At 43.4% G+C, this 27,879-nt stretch overlaps 1 protein-coding gene across 1 annotated transcript; it reads left to right on the top strand.

Annotated features, from left to right (window-relative positions):
- Positions 1-26,977, top strand: LOC138608449 (gamma-enolase). Its single transcript, XM_069681027.1, has 13 exons — positions 1-110; positions 13,684-13,769; positions 16,290-16,385; positions 17,026-17,084; positions 17,950-18,019; positions 18,936-19,069; positions 19,302-19,393; positions 19,646-19,776; positions 19,978-20,175; positions 20,263-20,464; positions 24,063-24,171; positions 24,286-24,344; positions 26,006-26,977. The coding sequence occupies exons 2-13, from the start codon at positions 13,685-13,687 to the stop codon at positions 26,073-26,075; spliced, it is 1,305 nt and encodes a 434-aa protein (XP_069537128.1). The 5' UTR covers positions 1-110; position 13,684; the 3' UTR covers positions 26,076-26,977.
- The last annotated feature ends 902 nt before the right edge of the window (positions 26,978-27,879 follow it).

Genomic DNA, 27,879 nt, shown 5'->3' with positions numbered 1-27,879 from the left:
CTCTCTCTTCCTCTCTCTCTCTCTCTCTCTTTCCTCCTGCTCTTCCTCTCCAGTATTTTCTCGGTCGCCGTGAGAGGCAGAACGCACACACACACACACACAGGCGGCAGGTAAAGGCAGGAAATCCTCGCTTCCTTTTATTCATTCGCTCAAGAGGTTCTGTGTTTTTACATCCATTGTTGTGTCTTTCTTTGATCTCGTATTGATCGGCTGCTGGTTTCTACAGAGGGGATGCATGATGCTGCATGTGTGTGTGTGTGTGTGTGTGTGTGTCTGTGTGTGTGTGTGATAGAAATGCTTCAGATCTAGGTGTGTGTGTGTGATTTTCTCTTCCATTTGCTCTGATTCTTTGGAAAATGGCTGTCACGAGTGTGTGTGTTTTTGTGTGAAGAGATGCACTGAAAGCATATGTGTGTCTGTGTGTGTGTGTGTCAGTTTGAGGTGTCACTGTGGGTGTGTGATTTAGCTTCATGGCTGTCAAATGTGTGTGTGAAAGGAGGACAGAGTGTGTGTGTGTGTGTGTGCGTGTGTGTGTGTTGGCAACACGAACATTGTATGTGTGTGTACGAGAGGATCCTGCAGTCAAGTGTGTGTTTGTGTGTGAGGTTGTGTGTGTGTGAATTTGCTCCCTGCATTTTCTCTGATTGTTTGTAAAAAGGACTGTGTGTGTGTGTGTGTGTGTGTGTGTGTGTGTGTGTGTGTGTATGTTTTGGCAGCATAAATATTATGTGTGTGTGTGTGTGTGTGTTTGTCTGTTTAAGTGTGCATTAATGTGTGTGTTTTTGCTGCAGAAATATGTGTGTATATGTGTGTGTTAGAGCTCATGGATTGATACATCTTGGAAAAAAGAGAGTGTGTGTGTGTGTGTATGTGTGTGTGTGTGTGTGTGTGTGTGTGCGTGTGTGTGTCTGTGTGTGTGTGTGTGTGTGTGTGTGCTGCAGAAATATGTGTGTATAAGAGCTCATGCAGTGGGTTGATAAATCGTGTGTGTGTGTGTGTTTATGTATTTTTGTGTGTGTATGTGTGTGCTTTGGTTGGAGGAATATTATGTGTGTGTGTGTGCGTGTGCGTGTGCGTGTGTGTGTCTGTGTGTGTGTGTGTGAAGGGATCATGCAGTCAATTTAGGTCGAGTCCTTGGTTTATCAAGTGTGTGAGTGTGTGAGATGGTTGATGTGCTTTAACACGGCAGACACAGGGACGTGTGTGTGTGTGTGTGTGTGTGTGTGTGTGTGTGTGTGGTTTGACTGTGCGATATTATCAAGGAGTCAATTACGGTCTTGTCCCTGATATATCAAGTGTGTGTGTAGGTGTGTGTGCGTGTTCGGTATCTGCTAATATGGCAGGCATGGGAATGTGTGTGTGTGTGTGTGTGTGTGTGTTTGTTTATGTGTGTGTCTTGGCAGCAGGAAGATTGAGTCATTGATTGTCGGGTCCTTGTTATATCAAGTGTGTGTGAGATGGATCAAAAATGTGTGTGTTAGTGTGGAACTCTGTGTGACGTGTGTGTGTGTGTGTGTGTGTGTGTGTGTGTGTCAGAGTACTTCTGATAATTGTCATTTTAAGCTATTTGTGTGTAAACACGGACACATACAAGCATTACGTACGTGTGAGACCGCTCTACTTCCTGTGTGTGTGTGTGTGTGTGTGTGTGTGTGTGTGTGTGTGCCAAACGTGCGATGACGAGCCTTCTGTTCCTCCTCTTCCTCCTCCCTCTCTTCATCCCTCCATCGCTCCTCTCTTCACCGGCCAAACAGGGTCATTTAATTATTCATCTCTCTCTCTCTTTGTCGCTCTCTCTCTCTCTCACTTAGGCTCGTTTCCTCTCTCTCCATCTCCTCCTCCATCGCTCCCTCCTCTCTCTCTCTCTCTCCTTCCTCCTGGCCACTCTCTATGTCTCTCTCTCTCTCTCTCTCTCTCTCCTTCCTCCTGGCCACTCTCTATGTCTCTCTCTCTCTCTCTAGTATTTTTACAGCAATATTTCATCACTCATCTCTCCTTTTCTGTCTTTCTTCTCTCTCTCTCTCTCTCTCTCTCCATCTCACAGACACTTCCTATGTCTCTCGTCCTCTCTCACCACATGCAGTATATTTAATACGACAGGGTATGAAAGGTGTTGAATTATCAAACACTGAATCTTCTTAAAATCCCAACATTGCTCTTTGCGTCTTTGCTTTTTCCACATAACTTTTCAGCACATGTCGGCTGTGTTGAATTCTTGTAAATAGCACAACTTTATTTTTATTGATATTATTGTTATTGTTAGCACCCTCTGGTGTTGGAGGGTCGCTGGGCTCATGTGAAGGTTCTCAGTCTTCCAGGTCATCGACACATCTATTAGCACACTCATGACCTGCAGAGGCGGATATTTGTAGCTGCGTCCACTGTCAGTGGACCGTCCAGCTGCCTTTTGGATTACGCTACAGAACAGTGTTGTTTTATTGCTGCCATGTATCAGAACTTAAGAGAAAGAACTTGTTCATGTAACCTCATGTGACCCAAACGAGGGGTAAAATTGCACTAAAAGAATACCAAAAAATAGGACCACTATAAACCAGTAAAGTACCTACATTTAAGGACTAAAATAAAATAAAAAACTAAAATAAATTAGGTAAATTCTACTCAACATTTTCTCATTACATTACACAACTAATTACGTAATAAAAATTTGTAATAACTCTGAGACAGGCAACTTTTCACACTCACACCTACGGGCAATTCAGAGTCACCAATGAAGCTATCGAGCATGTCTTTGGACTGTGGGAGGAAGCCGGAGCACCTGGATGGAGCCCACGCATGCACGGGGAGAACATGCAAATCGAACCAGGAACCTTCTAGTTGTGAGGCGAGGGCGCTAACCACTGCGCCACCGTGCAGCCTTTTGGGGAATTCAAGATGCTCAGATAAAAACAAATTCTAATCAACAACATGAGCCTGCTCGTGTTAATTTACTGACTAATATTCAGGAAAGTCGGCCAGTGTAACCGCTAAGAGAGGCTACACATTTAAACGTCACATACAGACACGCCAGCTTCAAATCGTCTGGTAGATCTGACTAATGAATAAATAAACACTTTCATTCACTCTATGATACACAGCAAAACAGGAATCTCAACTTCCACCTTGATGGCACACCGACACTGGTGAACACCGATTAATCCAACCTCGGCCTGCAGCCAGGAACAAACTTTGATGCATGCGCACTTTGCAGCACAGGCCCGATAACTGTGGGTAGATTTCATTACATTATTTTAGGTTGTAATTGTTACTGTTGAAAATGAGATAATGCAGGTGAACTTTACTCATTTCCATATATTTCACTTGCTGACATACTTTTAGTATCATTTACACAATTTGTATGGATTTTTTTTACCTTCTCAAAAATCCTTTTTCACAGTGCATCGTTACGCGATCATCTCTATAGTGTAGACTCTGTAGGCTCGGGACCAGATGGCTCTGTTTCTATTTTTAGAACGTTTGTAGTCCGAGAAGTATCAACCAATCATATCAGCAGAAAAAACAGGCTCCATCAGCGTCATCGGAGGATGATTTAGCTTTTTATTTATGACGTCTGCATGTGAGTGCAGCTAACAACCTGCTCTTAGACGTCGTATCTCGACTGCTTCTCAAGTCGGACTGTAAACAATGCAGCGCACGAAAAAAGGAAGTCTTGACCGGAAGTCTTTTATTGCGAACCGCTGCGCTACGGAAGCCCCGAAAAGTTGTCCGTCGCTCCCAGATCCTCCTCTAGTCAATGGGTTCCGAGATTGATTAGGCGCCAACACATCTTCTTATTAAATGGGTTATCAAAGGGTTGCTCTCGAACCAGAGACAATTCCCTCAGATAAAGTTTGATCTGTGGTTGGATTGAGGGGTTACACGAGGGAACATTATGAACTGATATCCAATCAGACACTAAAATGTTGCGCACAGCTTATGACGAGGGTTCATACCTGACATCATATGCAGCTCGTTGTGTTCACTCAGTGTCCAGTTTCAAGCTTTTTGTCATGATCTTTAAGAGTTTAAGTTGTCAGGTTGTTAATCTGCGTTAAATGCTCCTAGTTTTATTTAATGTTTATTTGTATAAGGACAAGTATGAAGCAAGTAAACTGATGCCACACACAACAGTTATGGTAGCATTTGGCCGCTTCCTGCCTCCTGCTCCCCGTCTTTAGCACAAACAATGTGCAGAAAAAACATGAACTCTGAGTAAAGAAGCAAAACTAACTTTAGACTTTTGGTATATTTAAATGATCCTGGTGAATCCTGCGTTCCTGTGACTTCGAGGATCATCAAAAGAAAACTTGGTGAAATTTACATTTTGCAACTCTTGGTCCACATTTCCTGACTTTAGTTATTTAGTATCTGTGAAGTGTGTTTGCACTTTAAGCAACTTTATATGCAAAAGAAAAACAACTGGGTCACACACAGGAAGATTACAGAGATCCTCAGAGGTGATCTCACACATGCAACATGCGTCTATCTGATGTAATCTAAAGGAGGAATCTGGTGGGGAAATATTGCATCATAACGTAGAGGAGTTGCAAGAAGCCTGGAAACCAGATGAATCTGCTGGTGCATGTTTTCTTTGCTTGCAAATTCCTCCTGAATCAGGTCGGTCCAATCGCAACGTGGAGGCTGATTAAAGAGCAGTTCAGGCTTTTCCATAGATATCCAACATGGCTGCCACTGATGTGACACGCTCTGAATTTAATCGCTGCAGTATTAAACACACTGGACGGGATTTCATGTAACTTTTAAAGGTGCACTTTGTTGAACTGGACACGGATGAATTGGATGTTGAAGCTAGCCCAGCAGTCTACCTGTACATCACATGTTTTGTTGCCCTGATTGGTTGTAGTGTCCAGCGATTTTGCAGTTAGAAAACCAAAATGATCAGAGAGGTGACATGTTGGTGAAATGGTTGAAGCAGTAGCTTAAATATCACTTCAGTCAGCATTGTTCAAACTGGAGCATCACAGGGTCCTACACATCCTATACTTTAACTCTCTGCATCTTCTGTTCAGGGCCCAGTTGTTCAAAACATTTAGTCCGGTTCAGAATGATGCAGATTTCCCATATTTTGCTTTCCAGGTTCAACAAATCCATCTTCCTTTTGTCCTGGTTTTTCAAAGTAAAACTGGATCAACCTGATCAAAGTGCTCTCAGGGCGCATTCACACCTAAAGTCTGTTTGTTTGATCCGAATCAAAGACCAAATTGTTACAGTTTGCCTCCAGTTTGGTTTGTGTTCACACGGCAGCTTTTACCACAGGACCAAAAGTTGTGATGCGTGAAGAAACTGCTTTCTGATTGGTCAGAATTTCCATGTGGGAAAACTCCCTGAAGTAAACAATGCAAGAGAGCATTGTCTGAGATTTACAGTTTTAACCGACATTGTTCCACGGATCGATCAGTCCCATTCTCGTTTAGTTTTTCTCTGAACAGTTTGAACACCTCCGTGTTCTTGTGCGTTTCCACAAGCATTTGTGAAATTGTTTGGTCGCCCATATTTCTACTTCCTCATTGCTCCCCCACGTCTGTCCTCTGCTCATCTCACTGCGTGTCTCTGCAGATGTCAGCACCCTTAAACACTACAAGGCACAGTTTTATGGTTTGTTTCCAGTATTTGGTCCTACTTTAAGTCTGCTAACGTTCGCCCCGGAATCAAACTGGACCGTGGTTCGTTTGGAAGCGGGCCGAGACCCGTCTTTTCTAGCGGACCACGGTTCGGTTGTTTGGGCTGCATTCCGGCGTTCACACCACCTAAGCAAACCGCACCGAGGGGACAAACGCTCCAGGGTTCAGTTCAATCGGACTAACCAAGGCTGGTGTGAACCCGCTCAAACCGGGACTAGATGCTACACACTTTGTCCACAGAGGGCGCCAAAATCCACATAAACGTCCTCATATTCTTTGCATCATAGTTCTAATCCTGCTCAAAAGTTTGGAACACATACTGAAGGATATATCCAGATTACAACAAAAACTGGATTACCTGATTTAATCCTCTTTCTTTTGAACTTCACGTCCTCAAGATTTGATCCAGTCCGATAGCCGCACTCCGATCAGATTACTTTTGAACCACTGGGCCAAGGTGTGTTCAGACCGGGTCATTTTTCTCCCAATGAATTTCATACGAAGTCAACACAAAGAAGCAAGAGTGCTGTCAGTGATGTAAGTGTCATGAAACACATGAAACAAGTTGGAAATGTGCGTGACCCTGTGTCGCAACAGTCAGCGTTTAAACTTTCCTTATGTCGCTGGATTTCATCACAAAGGGTTGATCCGACATCCACTCAAGAAACTAGCATTTAAAAAGTTTAATGTTTAAATAACACAGTACGAATATTCGCCTTGCTTATGGACAACATGTCTCCACCTTTCATACAAAAATTAATGAATGCTGCCATCTTGCTCATGTGTATCCAGAGCGTGTGCAGCAGAGATCGGCTGGTGGAGCCGCTGTACTGGCGTCCCGCCCCTTCCTCTACCCGACACACACCTTTACCGTGTGTCCTTGGCGTGTTGGAGCCCTCAGGTGGGCTCAGTCTGCAGCAGAACAGCTTCTTGTGTCGGTCTGAAGCAGATATTCACGCTTATGGAAAGTTCAATGACTGTAGTGTTAGTGTTAGTTACGCCTCCTCTCGCCATTCCTCCTCTACTCTGCTACTCGGGAACAGAACGCTGCAGGAGCCCCATTTGTCAAGAGAGCTGTCAATCATGAGGCCACACCCCCTTTTTATAGCATCAAATAACAAATTAAAAGAAGACAAGAAGAAAAATGGCATGATAAGAACTAACTATAATGACAGAAACCATGTTGGAGGCGGGCTTTATGACCTATACTGCACCCTTTCGTGTCCCTCTTATCTTACCTCTTTGTGTATGCTGACATATTTTACTCCCTCTTCTGTGCTTGTCCCTCTGTCCTCCTGTTCTTCATCTTCTTCTCTTCTCTATATAATGATAGATATACATCCTCCTCTCAGTTCTCTCTCCTTGCGTGCCTTCATCTCTCTCTCCCTCCCTCACGTGTTTCTTTTTTCCCTGCTGGTGTATTTTCTGCTGAGCACTGCAGTCTCTGGTAGGTGTGGTGTGGTGCGTTCATGGGTGTCCTCCCTCTCCCTGCTGCTGCTGCTGTAGAGCTTACGTAAGTCACAGCAACGAGCACAAACAGCAGCAGGGCGAGAGACACAGACGGAGATGGAGAAAGAGAGAGGAGAGAGAGAGAGAGAGAAGGATGGAGAGGAGAGTTGGGAGATAAACTCATGGAGGTGGTGACAGATTGGAAAGGAGGAACATGTGTTTATGGATATGAGATGAGTCTGTGCAGCAGATATTACGCCTCTCTGGTGTCTTTCATACATGACTGATGGCCAGTGGTAGAAGAAGAGTTACATCTGATGTGTTTAGATTCATATTACTGCTGCAGGAATGCTTGTGTTGCATTTTAGTCGATGTTTTAAGTCTGTGTTTTTGACAGTGAATTCTCTAGCTTCAGCTTTCATTAAAGTACTAATAGGTTGATTTTCCGGCTTACTAACTGCAAGAAAAACTCTGCATTAAGGCAAGCTAAAGGGAGCAAAACCAAAAAGGGTAGAAGCCAAGCTATAGAAGAAGATTGACTGATTGCCACTAGCTTACTGTATATTGCAAGAAGCAAGGCCAGGTGAGCCAACTGTCCTGACCCGCCTCTGCAACCAGGTCCAGGTAACTTACGTTCCTGCGTTACCTCCTGAGAAAAGTAACGCGTTAGATTACTTTTACGTTACCAAAAATGAAACCCCCTTTGGGAGTCGTTCCACGTGCGTTATATTGTCAGGACGGCGTGTAGCCTGCTGTACGTCCACCTTTGAATGTATCGACTCTACCGTCATGGCCCATAATCTGTAACTCTGCAGCCTGATAACAGGAATGACAGAAGCAGAATAACCTTTACAGCTCTTTATTATGCTAACAGTGAACTGGGCAGAGGCATACAGTATTAGGCACAGCTGTCTCCATGACAACAATACAACACAGGCTCTCAGTCCCACCAGTGTTGTGGAGCTGTGTTTAGCTGCAGATGCTTCTTCACATTTGAAGTCGAGCTCCTCACAGCTGACGAGCACTTCTCCTCCACACACAGCTTACATTTCACTGTCATGTTGTTCTCGTCCCTTTCACCCAAACATTCAGAATAATGTGAATATTTACACAAAGTAAACGCTGTCCTCTCTGACGTCACGCTAGCTGAGTTAGCTAGCTACACATGCGCACTGACACAGCTGTGTTTACCTTCTGCTGGTATGCAGCGACCTGCCAAGAAGTAGAGAAACTTTCTTTCTTGGCGACAAAAGAAAAAGAGAAATACAGCAATTTATTTTCCAGTAACAGATTTACTGTTTATGAAAAAGTAACTAAATTACGTGTTACGTTACTCGTTACAACAAAAAAGTAATCCACGTACTCTAACAGGTTACTTCGTAACATGTTACGCCCCACACTGGTTGTCACAATATGTGTGCTAATAGAAAAACAGGTAATCAGTGTGATCCGTCATCATGCCACTTACTTCCTGAAGTTGATGAGGCATCCTTGTTACCAAGGGTTCAGCTATAAACATGTAGAAATACACGCTTGTTTTCTAGAGAACATTAAGATTCAAAGATCCAAAACTGAAGAGCTGATTTGGTGGGTAAAAACTAATTAGCATGCTTAGCACGACTGTAGTCTCTAAGTCTTGTCCGATATAGGATTTAATATGTCACTAGTAAACATTTATAGGTCTTGTTTGCATTAATAGACACTCGCACATAATTAAAATTGAATTAAAGAAAGAAAAGATATGAACATGTAACATGTTTGCCGTCAAATGCAGACAGAATCTCTGATGTGAAACTGTTAGCAGGCGTCCTGAATCCTGCTGCTCCAACCCTCAGGAGGAACTCTTTGGAAACTGCAGTATTCTGGGGTGGGGCTCCTGAGCAGCAACTAAAAAAAGACGGAGAGAAGAAACACCCCGAAAATGTACACAGGCCGGAGGAGGAATCAGCCAAGCATCAGCCCCTTCACTCTGTGTGTGTGTGTGTGTGTGTGTGTGTGTGTGAGACTCGGGCACCTTATCCGCTCTTTCTTATGCTGAGCACCGTTTACACAGTTCACACATTTTGCTGACGCTTTTATCCCCCGTGACTTACAATGAGAGTAAGAACTGAGTAAGCATAAATTCGTAGGTCGTCAACGTTGTAATCGACCAACAGCGAGAGGGACAAGGTTCAGAGCTGCTGTAAAAATAGATGGAAATATTCCTGAGTCGCTCACGAGGATCGTGAACGACGGAGAAGCGCTGAGCGAAGGAGTCAGAGGACAGGAGCAGAAGACAGGAGGAGTAATGAGATTCTGCGGCAGGTTAAAAGCAGCACAGGTGGGAGTTTGTGTCCCAGCGGAGGAAGAGGAAAGGTGTCAGGGAGACGAGCAAAAACAGGAAATGTGGAGCGTTTAATGTCTGCGGGGAGGTTTTTTTACGTCAACAGAATGTGTTTGCGTTCACACAAACACCAGAGGGACGTTATAGAGGAAACATGACAACAAGAGAACATCGTTTATACAAGGAAGAGAGGCTGCATGAAGAAGTGCTTAAAAGAAATGAGAAGTTTCAGGTGGTCTGAAGGCAGTTACACATCGTCTGCAGCACATGCACATGAGGAGACAGTGGTCCACACTAGAGAAAGAAAGCAGCCTTCTGAGTAACTTTGTTTTATTGGCGCAAAATCTGTTCAAAATCCACACAGCATTCACATATTCATTCCAGCTCAAAAATCCATTAACTCGGCCGCCATGAGGGTAACGGATCCTCTTTCAAATCTGTATCTGTCAGGCTCCACTGTGCTTCGTTACACTTTCAGAAGGCTTAAAATCAGGACAAATCTGCATTAGGTCCTTTAAGATGGAGGACGATACAAGACAGACAAGCCAATATTGGGCCCGATTTCCCCCTTCTGGCAAAAGTTAGCAAAGTCCTGATGTTCTGATGGTTCTAAAGACGATCGCTCCAGATGTTCCTGTGCTGTGAGTGATTTTACTTCTGCTCAGAAGAACGTCGTGGCCGAACAGATTTCAAATGTTAAACATGTTCAATATTTACACTCTGATATCCTGTTGTATGGGGGGGAAACACCGTGGACAGCTGAGCACACGCTCTGTGCATCGTCACATGGAACCAAACGATAGCCAATCAGGAAGCAAGCTGACTGAAGGAGGAAGCACAACAACCGCAGCCATGGCGACAAACATGCAGCATAAAGTAACATGTACAGCCCGTGTTCACGCCGTCTCCACCACTTCATCCACAGTTTCTTTTTCACTATCATCACCAATTCTTCCTTCCCGTCGTCCGCCATGTTTGTTTACTCTAAAGTCGGCCGGCAGAGATTCTGTGAGATTTCCAGCTGTGAGAGTCAGTGAAAGAATCTGTTAGTGTGTGGTGCTGTTTGGGTCATGTTTGGGTCATATCTGTCGTCATGTGTGGACTCTCTCACATTTTACACATCTGTTAAGAGTTTAAACATCTTTCAGTGCGGGCCAGCTTTAACTTTGTCTGTGTCCAAAACTAAACTCATGTAAAGAAACGTCGCAGCGCTCACCTTCTGCTTTCCTTCCCTCTTGGCGAGGAAGGTGGCATCATTTCAAGAAGTGACATCAGCTGCAACCTTTTCATGTGCTCGCTGGCACTCTGTCACTTGTTAATGGAACTCAGCTATCATTAGTGTAATTACTTACATCTGATAACTTAAGATGTCTCTAAATCATTGCACCCTCTAATAAGCTATTTCCTAATGGATTTGACAAGTGAAGTTTCACTCTCGCTAAAGAGGAACGATGATTAAACAGTTGGCTCAACTTCTGCTGTAAATCTCCTCCACTCTGTCAGTGTGAAAAAGGACAGTCTCAGTGCTAGCGAGCCACATTAAGCTCCTCGCAGATCGATAAAGTATTCATACGAAGACGACATAACGTAGCGTTGCAGTGCTGCGTGTTCTGAATATTAATGAGGAGAAAAGAGGGGAAACACCCACGGAAGAGATTAGCATGGATGATGAAGTGATGAAGAGCACGAAGGAGTGGTTTGTGTACGTGTAAAGGATAACATGGTGTTGCAGGGAGTTAAAATGCATCTTCAAACAGAATAAATGCATTTGTAATCGTTGGCTGTGCAGCAGTTCAGTCTCTCACAGCGAGAAACCAAAGACAAAGGAGTCCTTTTACGTTAGCAAGAAGAGTGAGAGCTGACAGGACAGGGAGACAAGTTTGTTTTGGACATGAAGCAACTTAAATCTAATCAGCCAGCAGTGGTTGGTCTGCCAGAGAAGGTAGGCGGAGCTAAGCGGCTGCTTTTTGCATTTGCAGTGTATAGCATTTTCAATATGAATGCATTTGATCTTATTTCCCAGTTTGGGATCAACAAAGCACACCTACCTACTTACCTACTACCTAGCTAGCTACCTACCTACCTAACTAATTAACTAACTAACTAACTAACTAACTAACTAGGGCTGTAGGTTTTTGGACACCCTTATGAAGAAGTAGAGAGGGTTCAGGTGGAGCAGCAGGTTTTTTTAGATATGTTGGCTGCAGTTGCATTACTTATATGATATGCACAAACAACCTCACGTCGTGTGTGCGCTGCAGGTGTAGCCGCTGAAAGTAAACACTCTGCGGCACGACCGCTCCGTGAACGGTCCGTCCGTGTGGCCACAGCGTTTAACCAGCAACGGGACGAAATGCTGCTGATGATGGGATACTTAATTTGCTTCACTATCGCACGTCCTGCGATGTGACTATTGCACATGCACACATCACAATTGCGATCGTCTGAGCATTTATGGTTCAGCTTTATTACTAACGAACCGCAGTTACAACCAAACTCTGTCATCACATATCCACACTCACAAAAAGACAGTCGATTTACCTCCTGCTTTACTACTTAGTCCACCTTTACTTTAACCCGAGCGATGCCTATTATATATATTTTAGTGATTAAAACAAAAACAAGAAGAATTAAAAATATGCAGTTTTTAAGAACAGTAGTGAACAAGTCAAGAGGGAACTGTTTGAAAACCGAGCGCTTGCAGGATCGGTGCTGCCGTGCTCTAACCTACTTAGACGAATGCTCTTGTGGTGGAGCTGTTTTTCACAGTGTCGAATGGCACCCACAGATGCATCTTTCCTGCATTAGAGCCGCGGGATTTTCCGAGCCGTCTCTCCTGGGAGAGAAGATGCAACAGCAGCGGAAGGAAAACCTACAACTAATGTGAGACACAGCAGCAGGGTCAGACCGAAAGACTTCTGGTTGTCTTTCCCTTTTATTTGAGCGGGTAAAAGGAGATTTAAAGGAGAGACCGGGCCGCACGACAAATGTCTATGTGTAGAAAGTATATTATACAGAGCTCATCTCACAGGGTTTCTAGCTCTTAATTCTGAGTAAAAGACAAGCTGTTGTGTTGGTGCTGTGTCCTCTTAAGCAGGACACTGATGTGCTGCTATAATCCAGTAAATCTCCTTTTTAAACAGGGCGTTTGGGTCGAGGTATTACAGGGAGAAGAAATTGCGATTTGAGAGGTTGGACAATAAGAAAAAAGGACATTGTTGCAGCTCAGTGTAGTTTAAGGCAATACAAATATGAGTAACATCTTTTAAAGAGAATGACCTCTGTTTGTAGGGACTATTTTCTGCAGTGGATTAATCCAGATATGGTTCTGTAGTTAATATTTACTGCAGCAGACGGTGTGTTTGGTAACAACTCAAATAAACTACACTGGGTGTTTTTAGCATGAGCTGTATAAAAAGATGGACGACGTGACAGCTCCTTAAAAGTGGAGCCAAACCCTCTCTATCGCCCCCTGCTGACTGGCTGCAGTATAGCTCATAAAGCCCGCCTCCTCCATGTTAACAGATGGGACATGAGTCAAACTATAAAATCAAAACACATTTTTCTCAAACATGGTTTCTGTCATTATAGTTAGTTCTTATCATGCTGATTTATGTCCACGTGTTCATTTTTCTGACAAGTTTACTTTTAATTAGTTATTTGATGCTGTAAAAAGGGGGTGTGACCTCATGATTGACAGCTCTGTGGACAAATCGGGCTCCTGCAGTCTTGGCTTCACTTTCGTGCACTGAGAGGAGTCGTCCATCTTTATATACAGTCAGTGTTCATAGTAATAAATGGACACGTCCCAACCGATGATATGTAATGATAATACTTGTTAGCAGGATCAAAGCTTTAGCAGATCTCATCCCAACTGATGCATAATTCACGCTCTGCGACTTGCTTCAAGAAACCGCGAAGAAAATGCAGTGTGTGTGTGTGTGTGTGTGTGTGTGTGTGTGTGTGTGTGTGTGTGTGTGTGACACAACCCAGTGCTCTGTGATGAGCTTTGATTTTCACAGTGAATCTGCAGGGATGTTTTTTTCTCGTCTCCCCTGACACGTCGTTCTCTCTCTGTTTGTGTGCAGTGTAAAAAAAGATCTTTTCATCCTTAAGATCTGAACCTCTCTGTTGTTCTTTCCTCCTTTTCAATTCAGTCTTAAGCTGACAGCACCAATATAACTGTCACACGTCAAACATATTTCCACATGCTATACATATATATATCCCCCGATAAAGCACTCACTGCCTCTGCTCCTCTGTGTCTCTCAGGATGTCGATCGTCAGCATCATTGCCAGGGAGATCTTGGACTCCCGGGGAAACCCCACCGTGGAAGTGGACCTCCACACAGACAAAGGTAACCGCCGACGAGCCTGTCTGAAAAATAGATCAGAGGGAAAGAAAGACATCATGCTCACCCGGAGGATGTCTGCTCAGATTCATCATGTTAGATATTTGTCAAAGTGCGTTAAGAAAGCTTGTCAGCGCATCAGTGACTGCAGAGTGTTCCTGACGTCAACGACCTTCATTTGACCTCCGTCCAGATCAATCAATTCTCAGAGTCTCATGTGGGCCGACAATGCTATCATAACCCCACTGAGATAAAAACATTGGTCAAACGTCTGAACCTGTCATGCACTGAATGCTCAGCTCACAAATCAAGACATTTGAATTGCACAGCGGCTCATAAAGTTGTGATAAAAACATGAACACTTCTTACAGTGTAAATTCTAACAAGTTGAGTTTACTTAAAAAAAATAGGAAACCAATTACCCCGGGGCAAGGATGTAAAATAACTGTGCTAAGTCATGTGACATGAGATGATGATGTGAAAGCACATACATTTTTTAATCTATTTATAGAAAACAACGTTTTTTTTCAATACCGTCCATGTCTTGTGACCCAGTGTCCTCAAATGATCAGCTGTGTCCCAATCCAGCGGCTGCAGCCTTCGAAGGCCGTATTTGAAGGCCGATTGCATCACAGAAGCGCGTTGAAGCCTGTCCCATTTCGAAGGCTCCTTCAGATGCGGCCGACAAATGCATCCTCTGTTTCCCGAGCCGCGAAAGATGCATCGGGTGCATCCTTTGCGACCCGTCGTATCCCGAGATGCATTGCGTGCCAATTCAAATGAAGTGGCGGACTTTTAAACGGCCGAGGAATACGCTTTGAAATGTAAAAGTTTTTGGTCTCAACTCAATCAAATAACTAACGTTACGTGTTTAAGAAAATGAAAGTGCCCTTGAAGCAAATTATCTTTAGAATAATACTTAAAATTACTCAACGTTAGTTATGCTAGGTAGTTAGCCCATTAGCTACCTGTTGCTAGGCGACAGGAGCAGCGTTTGGTGACGCAAGGGTAGACCAGACCGTATGATTTCAGTTCGGCTTCAACGTCTACACAGGCTGTGAATCCTCCGTGGACCGCCTCCTTTGAAGGCTGCAGCCCGTGGATTGGGACACAGCTAATGTCAGATGTCTACACTCACTTTGACAAATAAGACACACCTCTTTTTTTTTTTCAACCCTAACTCTAACCCGTATTCACATTTAACCCCGACTTTAACATTTATGAATAAAAACAGTTACTTTATAAAACAGAAACGTCACTGTGTCTGTTGCTGTCTCCTCGGTAGAGCCCATGGTGAATGTTTTCAACATCATAAAACGCCGGTTTCCCTCCAAAAATAATCCTCTTCTAGCAGACTACAGACCCGGTGTAAGTCCAGCAAATCATTGCTCAGTCGTGTCATATCTTTTCCTCTTGTGCGCGCTCTTCTGAACCGGCAAAAAACCGGTCACTGCATCATAGCGGCTCTTGTGGGCGGGATTTACCATTTGTAAAAATGCTATGAACTCAATTTAGACTAAATAATTTAATGTTACTAACTGTTATCAATTACTGCAACTTAAAGTGTTCCAAAAATCAGTATCACTCAAAATGAACGAGGACGTACACAATAATCATGTCTGAGTTACTGCTAATTCATTGGGACGAGTTTACATCACATTCCTTTGAGGACTGAGTTAAATATATTTCCACATACATTTGTCTTTTAAAATGACCTAAGATGAATTAAGGGTAGATAGAGGGTTGGCTGCATACATTAGCCTTCGAAGGTGAAAGGTTAAATAGAGGAGGAGTCCATCCATCCATTATCTATACCGCTTATCCTGTACAGGGTCACGGGGGGCTGGAGCCTATCCCGGCTGTCATTGGACGAGAGGCGGGGTTACACCTGGACTGATCGTCAGTCAATCACAGGGCTGACACACAGAGGCAGACAACCTTTCACACTCACACCTACGGGCAACTTAGAGTCACCAATGACCCTAACGAGCATGTGTTTGCTCTGTGGGAGGAAGCCGGAGTACCCGGAGGGAGCAATCGCATGCACGGGGGAGAACAGCACCTAATCCTGCAAGTGTTTGCACACAGTTTTGGCCATGTCCATCTTTTCATGCTGCTTGGTACTCTGCCCAAAGACACTTTACCGTCCTTAGTGGTACACCCGTCTGTCAACCATTGATTCGTGCTCATGAACACATGATTCATGTTGTTGTTGTTGCCGTGTGTGGGTGTGAATAATTACTTGGAAAATATTGGCAGTCAGTTTTCTATTTGCTGAATGGGTTTAGCTTAGAGACGCTAAAAACAATGTTTTTTATATCATGTTAAAAGAAGAATTAAAAACAACCACACATAGAAGTTCATTTTGACCTTGTTTGACCTTCTCCCTCTTTTACACCGTTTTATGTCTTCAAATTAGTTTTGCCCTCTGAGAAAACATAGAAGTATAATGTGGATATAGGTTTCTCCATCTTCTGTCCTGCATTTAAAACCTTGATTAATTCTCTCTCCGTGTTTGTCCTTCAGGTCTGTTCAGGGCTGCGGTGCCCAGCGGAGCGTCCACAGGGATCTACGAGGCTCTGGAGCTCCGAGATGGAGACAAAAGCCGCTACAAGGGCAAAGGTAAGAAGACACATCGACTGTGTTAACATGCACATTAATATTCTTTTAAAAAGTTTTAAGCTGAATTGTGAGATTTTTGAACAGAGGGGCCGAACAACCCAGTAAAATTCGAGCACATCCCTGAGTTAGCATTAAGCTAGCTAGACTCTGTTGGCCTTCTTTAAATCAAAGTTGAAGTTATTTCTACTTATTTTAACTATTACCAAGATGTTTTAACCACATACAGTAGTATATGTGTGACAGGTGATAACAGAAGTCCAGCAGGACCAGGAAAAACACAGCATTTAGTCACAGTAGCTTGTTGACCAGATGCTAATGTAGCAACAAGAGCTCGATTTCGATGTAATTAGCTTATCAGGTTATACAGGCTTAAGGGTTAACAGTTGTGTATATAAACTCAAAGCAACTCCCACTACAGTTTTGTTTGTATCCTTCTGGTTGAAGTCAAACATACTGTCTCCTTTTGGCTCTTGTTTAAACTCTGACTCTTTAGCGGCTAAAAGTTTCTCTTTGCCCTGTAAGTTTTGTCAAAGGAAACATATTTCAAGAAATCTGAAACAGCTTTACGTTTTCACTTCTGCTGCTGCAGGGTTTTGATTCCCTTTTGCGCCTCTCTTACCTTTATTTCTCCTTCCTCCAGGTGTTTTAAAGGCAGTCGGGCACATCAACGACACCCTCGGCCCGGCCCTTATAGCTTCTGTAAGTCGCCCAAATGTTAATGCAGGATTTTCTACATTGTTTATATGCATGTCAGCAGGCCTCAAACCCAAAGAGGAATTGAGTTCTGTTGGGGTACAGATTTCAAACCTTATTTTGGGAGGAACCAAAATAATTACAACAGTCCAGGAACTCTGTTCAAAGCTGTTCTTAACTGAGGCTAACATTTACATACATAAAAAAAATGGCATCTTTACATAACAAAGGAAAACTCACTTAAAAAGGCCGGTTCCAGCCAACAGACAAAGAGGCCTCAAGGATCAAACATTAGCTTTAAATACTTCCTGGTTAAAACCACATTGCTACCAGCAAAGGTTAATGAAACAGACTGTTAAAGCTATTAAATATATGGAATATATAACAAACATCAATTTTTCCATTTAGGCTTTAAAATGTAAAATAACTCTCCAACATATTCATCAACGGCTGGTTATTAACAAAATACAAATAAGATGAAAACAGGGGTCCTCCCCCATCCCAAAGTCCCACTTGGTACAGTCCAGCACCTGCTGGAGCAAGGGGCGTTCATGTGCGCGTGTTTATGAGAGCGCCAACCCCAACCAGAAGTTAGAGATAGTTATTAGTGATTAGAAATCAAAGCAAATAAGAAATAAGAAAACAAATACTCTTTAAAAATGTTTATTATGGTTTTTTTTGAGCAATTCATGGAATAAAAAAGGCACTGTTCATTTTCTTTCTCCTTAAATTAGCTTCGTAAAAATGTCAATTCAGTTTGTTTTTTTATATTAAAACAAACATGTAGATATGATGTGTGTTCAACAGTATATTGCTCCACCTGTGCATGACAGTATTATTACAGTGTGTTTGTGTATCTGCGTGTCTGCAGGGCATCAGCGTGGTGGAGCAGGAGCAGCTGGACAACCTGATGATCGAGATGGACGGCACAGAAAACAAATGTGAGTAAAAAAAAAACCGCGTCGCTCTGACAGCCACACACAACAAATGATTTTACTGAAGGCACGTTTGTCACACATAAATACAGACGGGAACAAGACAGAGCGAATAAATTGCTGTCCCAAGCCGGCGTTGCTTTGATAAACACTGTGCTCTGATGATTAGTATTTTGACACACAGTAACGCCATCTAATCATATCAGCAGCAGCAGGGACAGAGGTGGTGCTGCGAGAAATAAATGTCCGCCGGCACAGGACTAAAACAATTAATTAAAATGAAACGTTAGCTAGAATAGCTTGTTTTAAGTCCTGTGATGCTAGCAAGGTTGGTTCACTTACATGTGTATGTTTTAGCATTTCCTGACAATAGCCTGCAGTCGTTTTATCTCGTACAAACAGACTCACAGAATTTGACAGTATAGGTAGTATGGGCAAGCATTTTACGAACATAAGTTAAGTTCTTTAGTTAGGTGAGGAAATCTAGTTTCCAGTTTAATTGTAGGAGCCAAAAGTGACATTTGATTGTAATATTCTTCTATAAACTTTGGGTGTCACTGTGCCGCAGCAGCTCAGGTATAAATTGTGGAAAGTTTACGGTCCAGGTCAGGTGTTTGACTCTGTTTTTTGACTGCCGAATGTAAGTTGTGTGTTTGGTTTGCTGCACATTGAAAATTGACCTTATTCACCCCCTGGATGCATTGAGAAATTAATAATCTAACTAGTTAAATCTGGCTGCAGATCTATAACAACCACCACTGCCTCAGCCTGAGCTTCTTTAACAGTAATTATGACAGAAACATACCAAGTAAATTTGACCTGAAATGCTCATAAAAGTTAACTATTTTAGCAATATGCTGGGATGGCTCCATAAAGGAATAACCAATATGAATCCTTGTGTGTTCTCTGTCCCGTCAAACAGCTCAGTTTGGGGCCAACGCCATCCTGGGAGTGTCTCTAGCCATCTGTAAGGCCGGCGCAGCAGAGAAAGACGTCCCCCTGTACCGCCACATAGCTGACCTGGCCGGAAACACGGAGCTGGTGCTGCCGGTTCCTGTGAGACTCAAACTCAGTGCACTTCACAGAACGTGTTTTCAGAAAACTAAGTGTGCTGTTATATGACTTTAAAAAGTTATTACAACTGTTTTGTCCAACAGAAATGGTTCATTTTCCTGATTAAAGACTGAAAATACGTCCAAAGTTTGACAAAAACATTGCTAACCTCTCCTCTCTTCTCCTCTCCTCTCCTCTCCTCTCCTCTCCTCTCCTCTCCTCTCCTCCTCTTCAGGCCTTTAATGTGATAAACGGAGGTTCACATGCAGGAAACAAACTGGCCATGCAGGAGTTCATGGTTCTCCCTGTTGGAGCTGAATCTTTCAAGTAAGAGTTCATCTACAAAACAACTTTAAAGACTATAACGTGAACTTATTTAAACTTTGCCTTTTGTTGCTTCTTATTTGATATCTAGAGTTTTGAATTTGCACCAAACTGCACTCAGAAAGTTTTTGTATTAGTCCTGTGCAGTAATTTGTTGGCACTGATCAGTGGATGAACTGAAATGCTCTGTGCTGGCCTGAGTGCCCTCTCTTTCTGCTCTCTCACCATCTCCTCCTCCTCCGCTCTGTGTCTCAGGGAGGCGTTGAGGATAGGAGCGGAGCTGTACCACACACTGAAGGGTGTGATCCAGGAGAAATACGGCCAGGACGCCACCAATGTGGGCGACGAGGGAGGATTTGCTCCCAACATCCTGGAGAACAGCGAAGGTGAGAGAAAAAACTCTGTGGTATATCTCTGACATCATACTGAGGTGGGAACTGGGCTAAAAATCATGTGTCCTCTTTGCTAAATCCATTGGTGAAGTAGAAGTTTACGACCCCCACAAGCTCCATCAACAAGAGGTTAAGGGGGCTCTGTTTGTAGCATTTCACATTTCCTTCTGTCTCCACCTCTCCTCTCTTGCTCAGCCCTGGACCTGCTGCAGACGGCCATAGAGAAGGCCGGCTTTACGGAGAAGGTGGTGGTCGGGATGGACGTGGCCGCCTCAGAGTTTTACCGCGACGGGAAATACGACCTGGACTTCAAATCTCCTCCGGATGCAGAGAGACACATCTCTGGAGAGGAGCTGGCCGACATCTACCAGGGCTTCGTCAACAACTACCCAGGTGGAGAATACATTTGTTGCTTTTGTTGTCTATAAAGTAAAAAAATAATCTGTCATTAGCGTTACACCTCTCCTCTTCCCGTCCCAGTGGTGTCCATCGAGGACCCGTTCGACCAGGACGACTGGGAGGCCTGGTCCAGGCTGACGGCCCGGGTGGGGATCCAGGTTGTGGGAGACGACCTGACGGTGACAAACCCCAAGAGGATAGAGAAAGCTGCAGAGGAGCGAGCCTGCAACTGCCTGCTGCTCAAAGTCAACCAGATCGGCTCCGTCACTGAGGCCATACAGGCGTACGTCCACTTTCTTTAAATGTCACCAACATTTTTACATGCTTACTTATTTGAGAGAGGGTTACTACGTCGGAGCAGTTACAGTATCTCTAGTGGTTTATCATAGTAAGAACGTAAAAGGGTAGCTCTGGTATCTTTAAATCCCAAGAAGGGGATGCCATCGTTTTTTTTGGTGCCGCTTCAGCGCCAATTTTTACCGCTGCAAATGAAATACAAGTGTGCAATAAAAATAGAGGCAGGGTGAGCTGCTTTTCCAACAAGCAACCTGTCACTTAGGCTGTTAGCTCACACATGGAGCAGGTGAGGATATCTTTACTGGGACTGTTTGCTGGCGTGCTTGTTTGCATTGCTTCCTGTTCGAATTGAATCGTATTGAAGTTGCTCCAGTAGATCATCTTAGCCAGAAGCTGCAAAGCGGCCGTAATGGCTGCAACGTTACCTTTGTGGGAAAGTTTGCCTGACCTAAGCTATGTCCACTAAAAGGGCTGTTTTTTGTGCAAATATAAAATGCTTAGACTGAAATAAAATCCTAAACATGGAGGCTTGGTACCCGAAAAGACTGTTAGGAAAAACTGCATGTTTACATAGAAGCACTTTTTAGTTGTTTGTGAGTCGGATCCTGTCCAGAACTTAAAGGGGGATGCATGTGATACCTGTGGAGTAGCTTAGCATAATTTACAGTTAACAGAACTCCTCATGTTCCTCACACTGGTGCTCTGTGCAGGCCCTCATACAGCCTCAGCTCTGTCCCTTTAAGAAACCCCGCCCCTACAAGCCCGCTTTCTTCTGATTGGCCAGCTCTCCGAAGCCTGCCGAGATGTCACAAAGTGCAGCGTGTAGAAAAAACAGTGTGAAACCTGGCGTTTACAGCAGCCTGCAGACGCAGCTGAGAAGCCTGAGGATTACTCCAGCATACTTTCACCTACAGATTTGAAACTTCACCCACGTTTAGTTTGAACAGCCAACGTTGTGATATTATATATATGTCTTTGGTGATAAGGATTCCTGCAACACTTTTGCCGAATTTCCAGCAAATTAAGCACCACATGTAAAAGCATTTCCAATAAATCAGTAAAGGAAAGTGCAAATCAATGCATGATTCCATCTAATTACAGTATGCAAATGCTTGGAGCTAGCTCACTGAGATAAACAGCCGGTGACATTAAACCAATGCAGTCTGTAGAAACAGGTCAAATCAATTATTTAAGAGATAAATCTGCTTTATGAGGAGGCCGAACACGACTAATTACTGTCAGTCTGACACGTTGTAAACATGATTCACACACGCAGGACGGAACACAAACAAACATGGCCGCCTCGGGCAGGCCGGTGAACTTGACCTGGCCTAAGAAGGTCGTCCATCTTTGCTGAGAAGACAGAGAGGCCTATGGGAAATCCAGCAGCCCTGCTATCTATCACACAACACACACAGAGGGAGGCAGCACGTTGTCAGTCACTTCACTCGTAACCTGTCAGCCATGTTGACCTTGTGCCTGAGACGAGGATCTTTAAGAAGATAAATAAATGGCAGGAAGTGACAGCAGGTTTTTAGCATGAAGATTAGCTGTCAATCAAACATACTGATGCAGCTGACTGGGACAGTTGTGCAACATTTATCTCATATTTGTGGAGAGTGTGTGTTCTTTAGTGTTGAACGTGTGTGTCATCAATCTCAGACTGCAAGTGTCACTCAGCGTCATGAAGCCTTGGGTCCTGACAGAGCGGCTGGATTGTAGCAGGATGGTGTCAGAGAGGATGAAGCGATAGAAACGGAGCTAGCGACAGTAAAGGAGATGTATCGTGCCCGCCACATTAAGAGCTTCCTGCGTCGTTAATCTGATATATTCTTCTAATAGCTCAGCAGCATGAGGAGGGGGACGCAGGGCGAGTCCTTGTTCACGTCTTAATTCTTCAAATTTGACCCCGGGCGTCTACATGCTTTTAATTTTCCTGTCGCTGAGCAGATTAACGTGTCAGATGTGCTGCAGTTACAAATAACTCACTCTAGTTAAACTCTATGAACGGTTTAGCTAAGGAGTCAAAACGTACTCGCTCACAGTCTGAGCCCCCAAAACAAGTTTTATTTCTCTCTTTGTTTACGTCGTTTGTTCTCAGAGCTCTGATGTACTGACAACAGCACACGGTTACATGTAGACATGCAGTATACAGTGCTGTCCCATTGTGTGTGATCAGTCTAACACTTTAGATTACATAGGATCGTTTAATAAGGTGTTGATGCGTCACACAAAGCAGCAGTTTGTTGCTTGTTTTTTATTTTACCATGAAGTCAATGTACACATGCAGCTCTGCAGGGTTATTGTGCAGACGACAAACATGCATGTATCTATATCTTTATATCTCTATTTCTTTATCTCAATCTGTATCTCTATATATATCTCTATCTATATTTATCTATTTCTATCTATCCATCTTTCTATAAATATCTAAATGTCTATATCTCTTGTATCCATCTCTTTATCTCGATGTCTCTATGTCTCCTTCTCTACAGTATATCTCTGTCTATATATCTCCCCATCTATCTATATCTCTGTTTATATCTATTTCTCCATCTCTCATCTATATCTCTATCCCTCCATCTACGTATCTATTTCTATCTTTATATTTCTCTCATATCTCTATCTCTCTGTCTATGTCTCTGTCTCTCCATCTCTCATCCTTTTATCTCTATCCTTCCATTTATGTATCTATATCTTTATATTTCCATATCTCTATTTTTCTGTGTATATATGTTTCTCCATCTCCCTAGCTATATCTCTTTCTCTATATCTCCTTTTCCATAGACCTATCCCTCTGTCTAAATCTATTTATCCATCTCTCTATCTATATCTCGTTATCTCTTTCTCTATCTCTGTATCTCTATCTCTTTGTCTACATCTCCATCTCCCGATCTGTATCTCTATTTCTTCATCTCTCTAGCTATATCTCTATATCTCTTTTTCTATGTCACTTTCTGTGTGTGTGGTAGAAGGGAGGAGACGTTGGTTAGCACGCTGAAAGGCACCCCTGGTGTGGAAATTAGGATGAGGGAATGAGACACTGCCTCAGACCCAAATATCCAGCGGTGGACTCAAACTAGAGGGAGCTGAAGGCGGCTGCTTCTCTTATGTGACCTATTTTTGTTCTTAACTATAGATTATATCTCCGTCAGACTACAACAACGTTACACAACAACGTCACCTTACAAATCTGAGGTCATTTACAGCAAATGAACATCTTGTTATTATTTTTCCAATCTAAAAAAACAGAGTTATGCAACCAGTGCATGACACAGCTGTCTCTGCGCTCAGCTTGGAGCTAGACTGGCTGCAGAAGAAAAGTGTATTCTTTCAGGCTGGTTCACATGAGTTTGTTCGCCGCGCAGAGGAGACAAAAGTTTACAACAAGGCTGTAGAGATCTCTCTGAACAAAGCGACGCTCTGGCCAAGATTACATCTTCAGGGTTACAGAAAGCAACAGACTTACAAGGTGTGGGCCTGACACAGCTTTACACTTCTAACATCATCAGGTTGAGTTTTGATCCTTTGTGAAAATGAAGAGAATTAGGACATGAAACTGTCTCTTTGTTTCTGTCTCTCAGGTGTAAACTGGCTCAGGCGAACGGTTGGGGAGTGATGGTCAGCCATCGTTCAGGGGAGACAGAGGACACCTTCATCGCTGACCTGGTGGTGGGACTCTGCACCGGACAGGTACACACAGCCACATTACAGCTTCAGTTTGGCGTAAAATAATTTTGTTCAGATTTCTTTATTTTAAATTTCCCACATAAATCTTTGGGTTGTAATCTTCTCTCCGTGTTGCAGATTAAGACTGGCGCCCCCTGCAGATCTGAGAGGCTCGCCAAGTACAACCAGCTCATGAGGTCAGTGTGCACAGCATTACAGATTGCATACTTTGTCTTGTTAACTATAAAATATACTGCAGCACACTGTATATTACATATGCATGCACACTCGGGGCATACAACTGCATTATAACTTTGCACCTTATGATCTTTACCTCCCTGTCTATATCTCTGCTTCTCCATATCCCCTTCTTTCTATCTCTCCGTCTATCTCTCCGTCTATATCTCTATATCTTTAAGTCAATTTAATACTTTAATCCCTCACTTTATTTTTAGTTTGATTCATTTTCTGCACCTTGTTTGGCTCAAAATCTGGCAGCAGCTCTGCCTCCTCAGGTGCCCGCTCTGTCTTAGCATCACAGGGCTAATTTATGTGACAGGCGACAGCAGCGCCGGTGTCACCCCATGTGTCCGAGCCAGTCAGCAGCAGGAGCAGGAGGAGGAGGAGGGAGAGGAAGAGGAGAAGGAGGAGGGATCAGCTCAGCGTTGTAATCCCATTGCACTGCTGAGGAGACGGAGGGAGGGGGGGAGAGACTTACAGGAGCTTTAACCAGCGATAAACGCTAATCAGTGCAGTCGAGCATGCACACACACACGTGTACAGACACAGCAGAAAGAAGTGTTTACTGTAGCATGTTGTCGTACAGCGACAGATAAGAATGCATTATCATTTTACCTTTAAAAGCTTAAAGCTTAGAAGTACCGCTCTTCTCATCACTATCGCCCACTCAACAACTATCCTGACTCCCATGCACAGGCCACCAGAGCACACACAGATACCTGCTAATATATGCTAAGATTTAAATTACATAATAATACCAGAATTTCTTTCCTGAACAACAGGAGCACAGACTTGTTGGACGGTCTGTTGGTACAATAAATACAAATATTTGTTTAAGATTTGCACGACAAAATCTCCAAAAGGCTCCAACAGCACAAACACGGCCCAGAGGTGAAGTTCAGTGACTGAATTAGCCGAACTGACACCTAGCAGCTCCCACCTGTCACTCAAAATATAAAGATTCTCCAGTACAGTTGTCATGAAGAGACAAATGAGCTATAGAGACCCAAACAGTTTTTGTACCAGGCTGTAAACATGTTTATTTCTGCTGTAAAGTTTTAACATGGGGCTCTATGGGGACTGACTCACTGCTGGAGGCAGCCCCTAGTGGACAAGAGAGGAACTGCAGGTCAAAAAACCCCACTAACACCCGGCTTTTTTGCTGAGTGGGAAAGGTTACAATCAGCATTCAGACCCGGGTCAAATGACTCTGCAGTAGACCCGGGTAATTATCGCTTGGCTCCGATCGGCACAAAAACACAAACCCGGGTCGACACGCTAATCTCCGCCCCCGTTCCAGTGCGATGCTTTGCGCCGTCGGTTACTTCTGCGACTCCTCGTCATCTCAGCTACAAATTCCTTCTCCATCCAAGCAGCGCATGAACATCTTTCCACATTTGTCGACGCCGAGTTTGATACACAGACTGAATGAGTGATGGATACAATGAAGGCCTAACCACCGCCGTCGAAAGCAGTATACTCCACTGGCAATGGTTAAAGAGACAGGTCCTCCCGGGTCTGGAAAACCTGCGTCAGCGTGCTAATGTCAGTGGAGAAGGGGTATTAATGTCAGAAGTTCTCTCACCACTCGCTCCTTTTCTTCTTCTCTCCTCTGCAGGATTGAGGAGGAGCTCGGCGACCAGGCTCGCTTTGCAGGCCACAACTTCAGGAACCCCAGCGCCCTGTGAAGCTGACAAGACACATGAATGACTCACACACGCACTCACACAAACACACACACACACCACATGTAAACTGACCGACACGACACAACATGCAAGAGCCATGTACAGTTAAAGATCACAAAGATTCATGAAAAAACACTGGAGCAAAAGAGCCAAGCAAAAAATAAAACGAATAAAAATAAGATAAATTATGCACCGGACTTATAGTTAGGGAGACGCTGTATGCACACAAACACACAACGAGTACGCAGATGCAACACGCGCTCACGCACATGCAGGGGAATACCTTAAAACTATCAGATTTCTAAGCCAGACATGCACTGTTACTGTAGTTTTAAAGGAATAGTTCATGTACAGCCAGAGGACAAAATAAAGATTATCGTTGTAAAAACAGAGATAAATAAGTAGAGATATAATAGAAACATGTAGACTGAAGCACGCAACTGAAAGAGATAAAAAATACAACTTTTAACACCAAAAGAGGACGATGCACTCGCAGAAAGAAACACACTAACAGCAGTTTCAGGGACAGAGTGAAAAACTACACACACACCTGAACACGTTCACACCTGGCTGTGTCACACTGACAGACCTGCACTCTCACTTCTGTCCTCCCTCTTTTTGTCTCCTTTTTCTTCTTCTCGTTGTGTCCGTTTCTCAGTTTGAAGCCCTCTTTTTCCTCCCGTCCTGATGTGATTCTGATTATTTGTCCTCTATGCTTGAAATCCACATGAAAAAATGACGATAAAAAGATTCTGATTCCCTTCGTTCCTTCTGTTCCTCCTGAATGTCCATAGAATAGCTGTCGAAAAAGAAGAAAGAACAAAAAAAACTGAACGCTTGTCATTGAAAATAATGTGAAAATATGTGAAATAAAAAGACGTTAATTTACAATTTCAATCACAGTTAAAGTGTTTTTGTCTTTATTGTGAGTGTGTGTTACTTACGTCTCCCCTCGCCGTTCCTCCTCTACTCTGCCTCAGAACGCTGCAGGAGCCCCATTTGTCCACAGAGCTGTCAATCATGAGGCCACGCCCCCTTTTTTATAGCATCAAATAACTAATTAAAAGTTATTTTGTCATAAACATGAACTCTTGGACATAAATCAGCATGATTAGAACTAACTATAATGTTTGAGAAAAATGTATTTGACGTGTGTTTTGATTTTATAGTTTGACTCATTTCCCATCTGTTAACATGGAGGAGGCGGGCTTTATGAGCTATACTGCAGCCAGTCAGCAGGGGGCGATAGAGAGGGTTTGGCTTCACTTTTAGGGAGCTGTCATGTCGGCCATCTTTTTATAAAGACTATGCTGTGAAGACACACAATGTAGATTACTTTGTCTCAATCCCAAACACACCGTCCTTCTTCCATAAATATTAACTACAGCACCATATATGGATTAATCCGCTGCAGAAAATAGTCCCAACAAACACGTCATTCTCTTTAAAAGATGTTACTTGTATTTATATTGCCTTAAACTACACTGAGCTGCAACAATGTCCTTTTTTCTTATTTTCCAACCTCTCAATTTGCAATTTCTTCTCCCTGTAATACCTCGACCCAAACGCCCTGTTTAAAAGAGTTATGTTTGACTCATGTCCCATCTGTTAACATGGAGGAGGCAGGCTTCATGACCTGTACTGCAGCCAGTCAGCAGGGGGCGATAGAGAGGGTTTGGCCTCACTTTTATGGAGCTGTCATGTCGGCCATCTTTTTATACAGTCTATGATACTACTAGAAATAACTCACATTTCTTACATAAGCACTCAGGTCAGTGTTCACTGGACCTGCGTGATACCTGTG

This window comes from Semicossyphus pulcher, unplaced genomic scaffold (genome assembly GCF_022749685.1).
Source record: "Semicossyphus pulcher isolate SPU_LCO1_2020_fin unplaced genomic scaffold, fSemPul1.0.p SCAF_5, whole genome shotgun sequence".
NCBI lineage: Eukaryota > Metazoa > Chordata > Actinopteri > Labriformes > Labridae > Semicossyphus > Semicossyphus pulcher.
The sequence above is the reverse complement of the archived record's forward strand: the minus strand, read 5'-3'. Positions and strand labels throughout refer to the sequence as shown.

Bases quoted from the DNA above. Each gene is read 5' to 3' on its own strand.
- LOC138608449 (XM_069681027.1), top strand. From the start codon at position 13,685: ATGTCGATCGTCAGCATCATTGCCAGGGAGATCTTGGACTCCCGGGGA. The intron at 19,070-19,301 runs GTGAGACTCAAA...CCTCCTCTTCAG, and splicing joins AGCTGGTGCTGCCGGTTCCT to GCCTTTAATGTGATAAACGG. The intron at 20,465-24,062 runs GTACGTCCACTT...TCTGTCTCTCAG, and splicing joins GTCACTGAGGCCATACAGGC to GTGTAAACTGGCTCAGGCGA.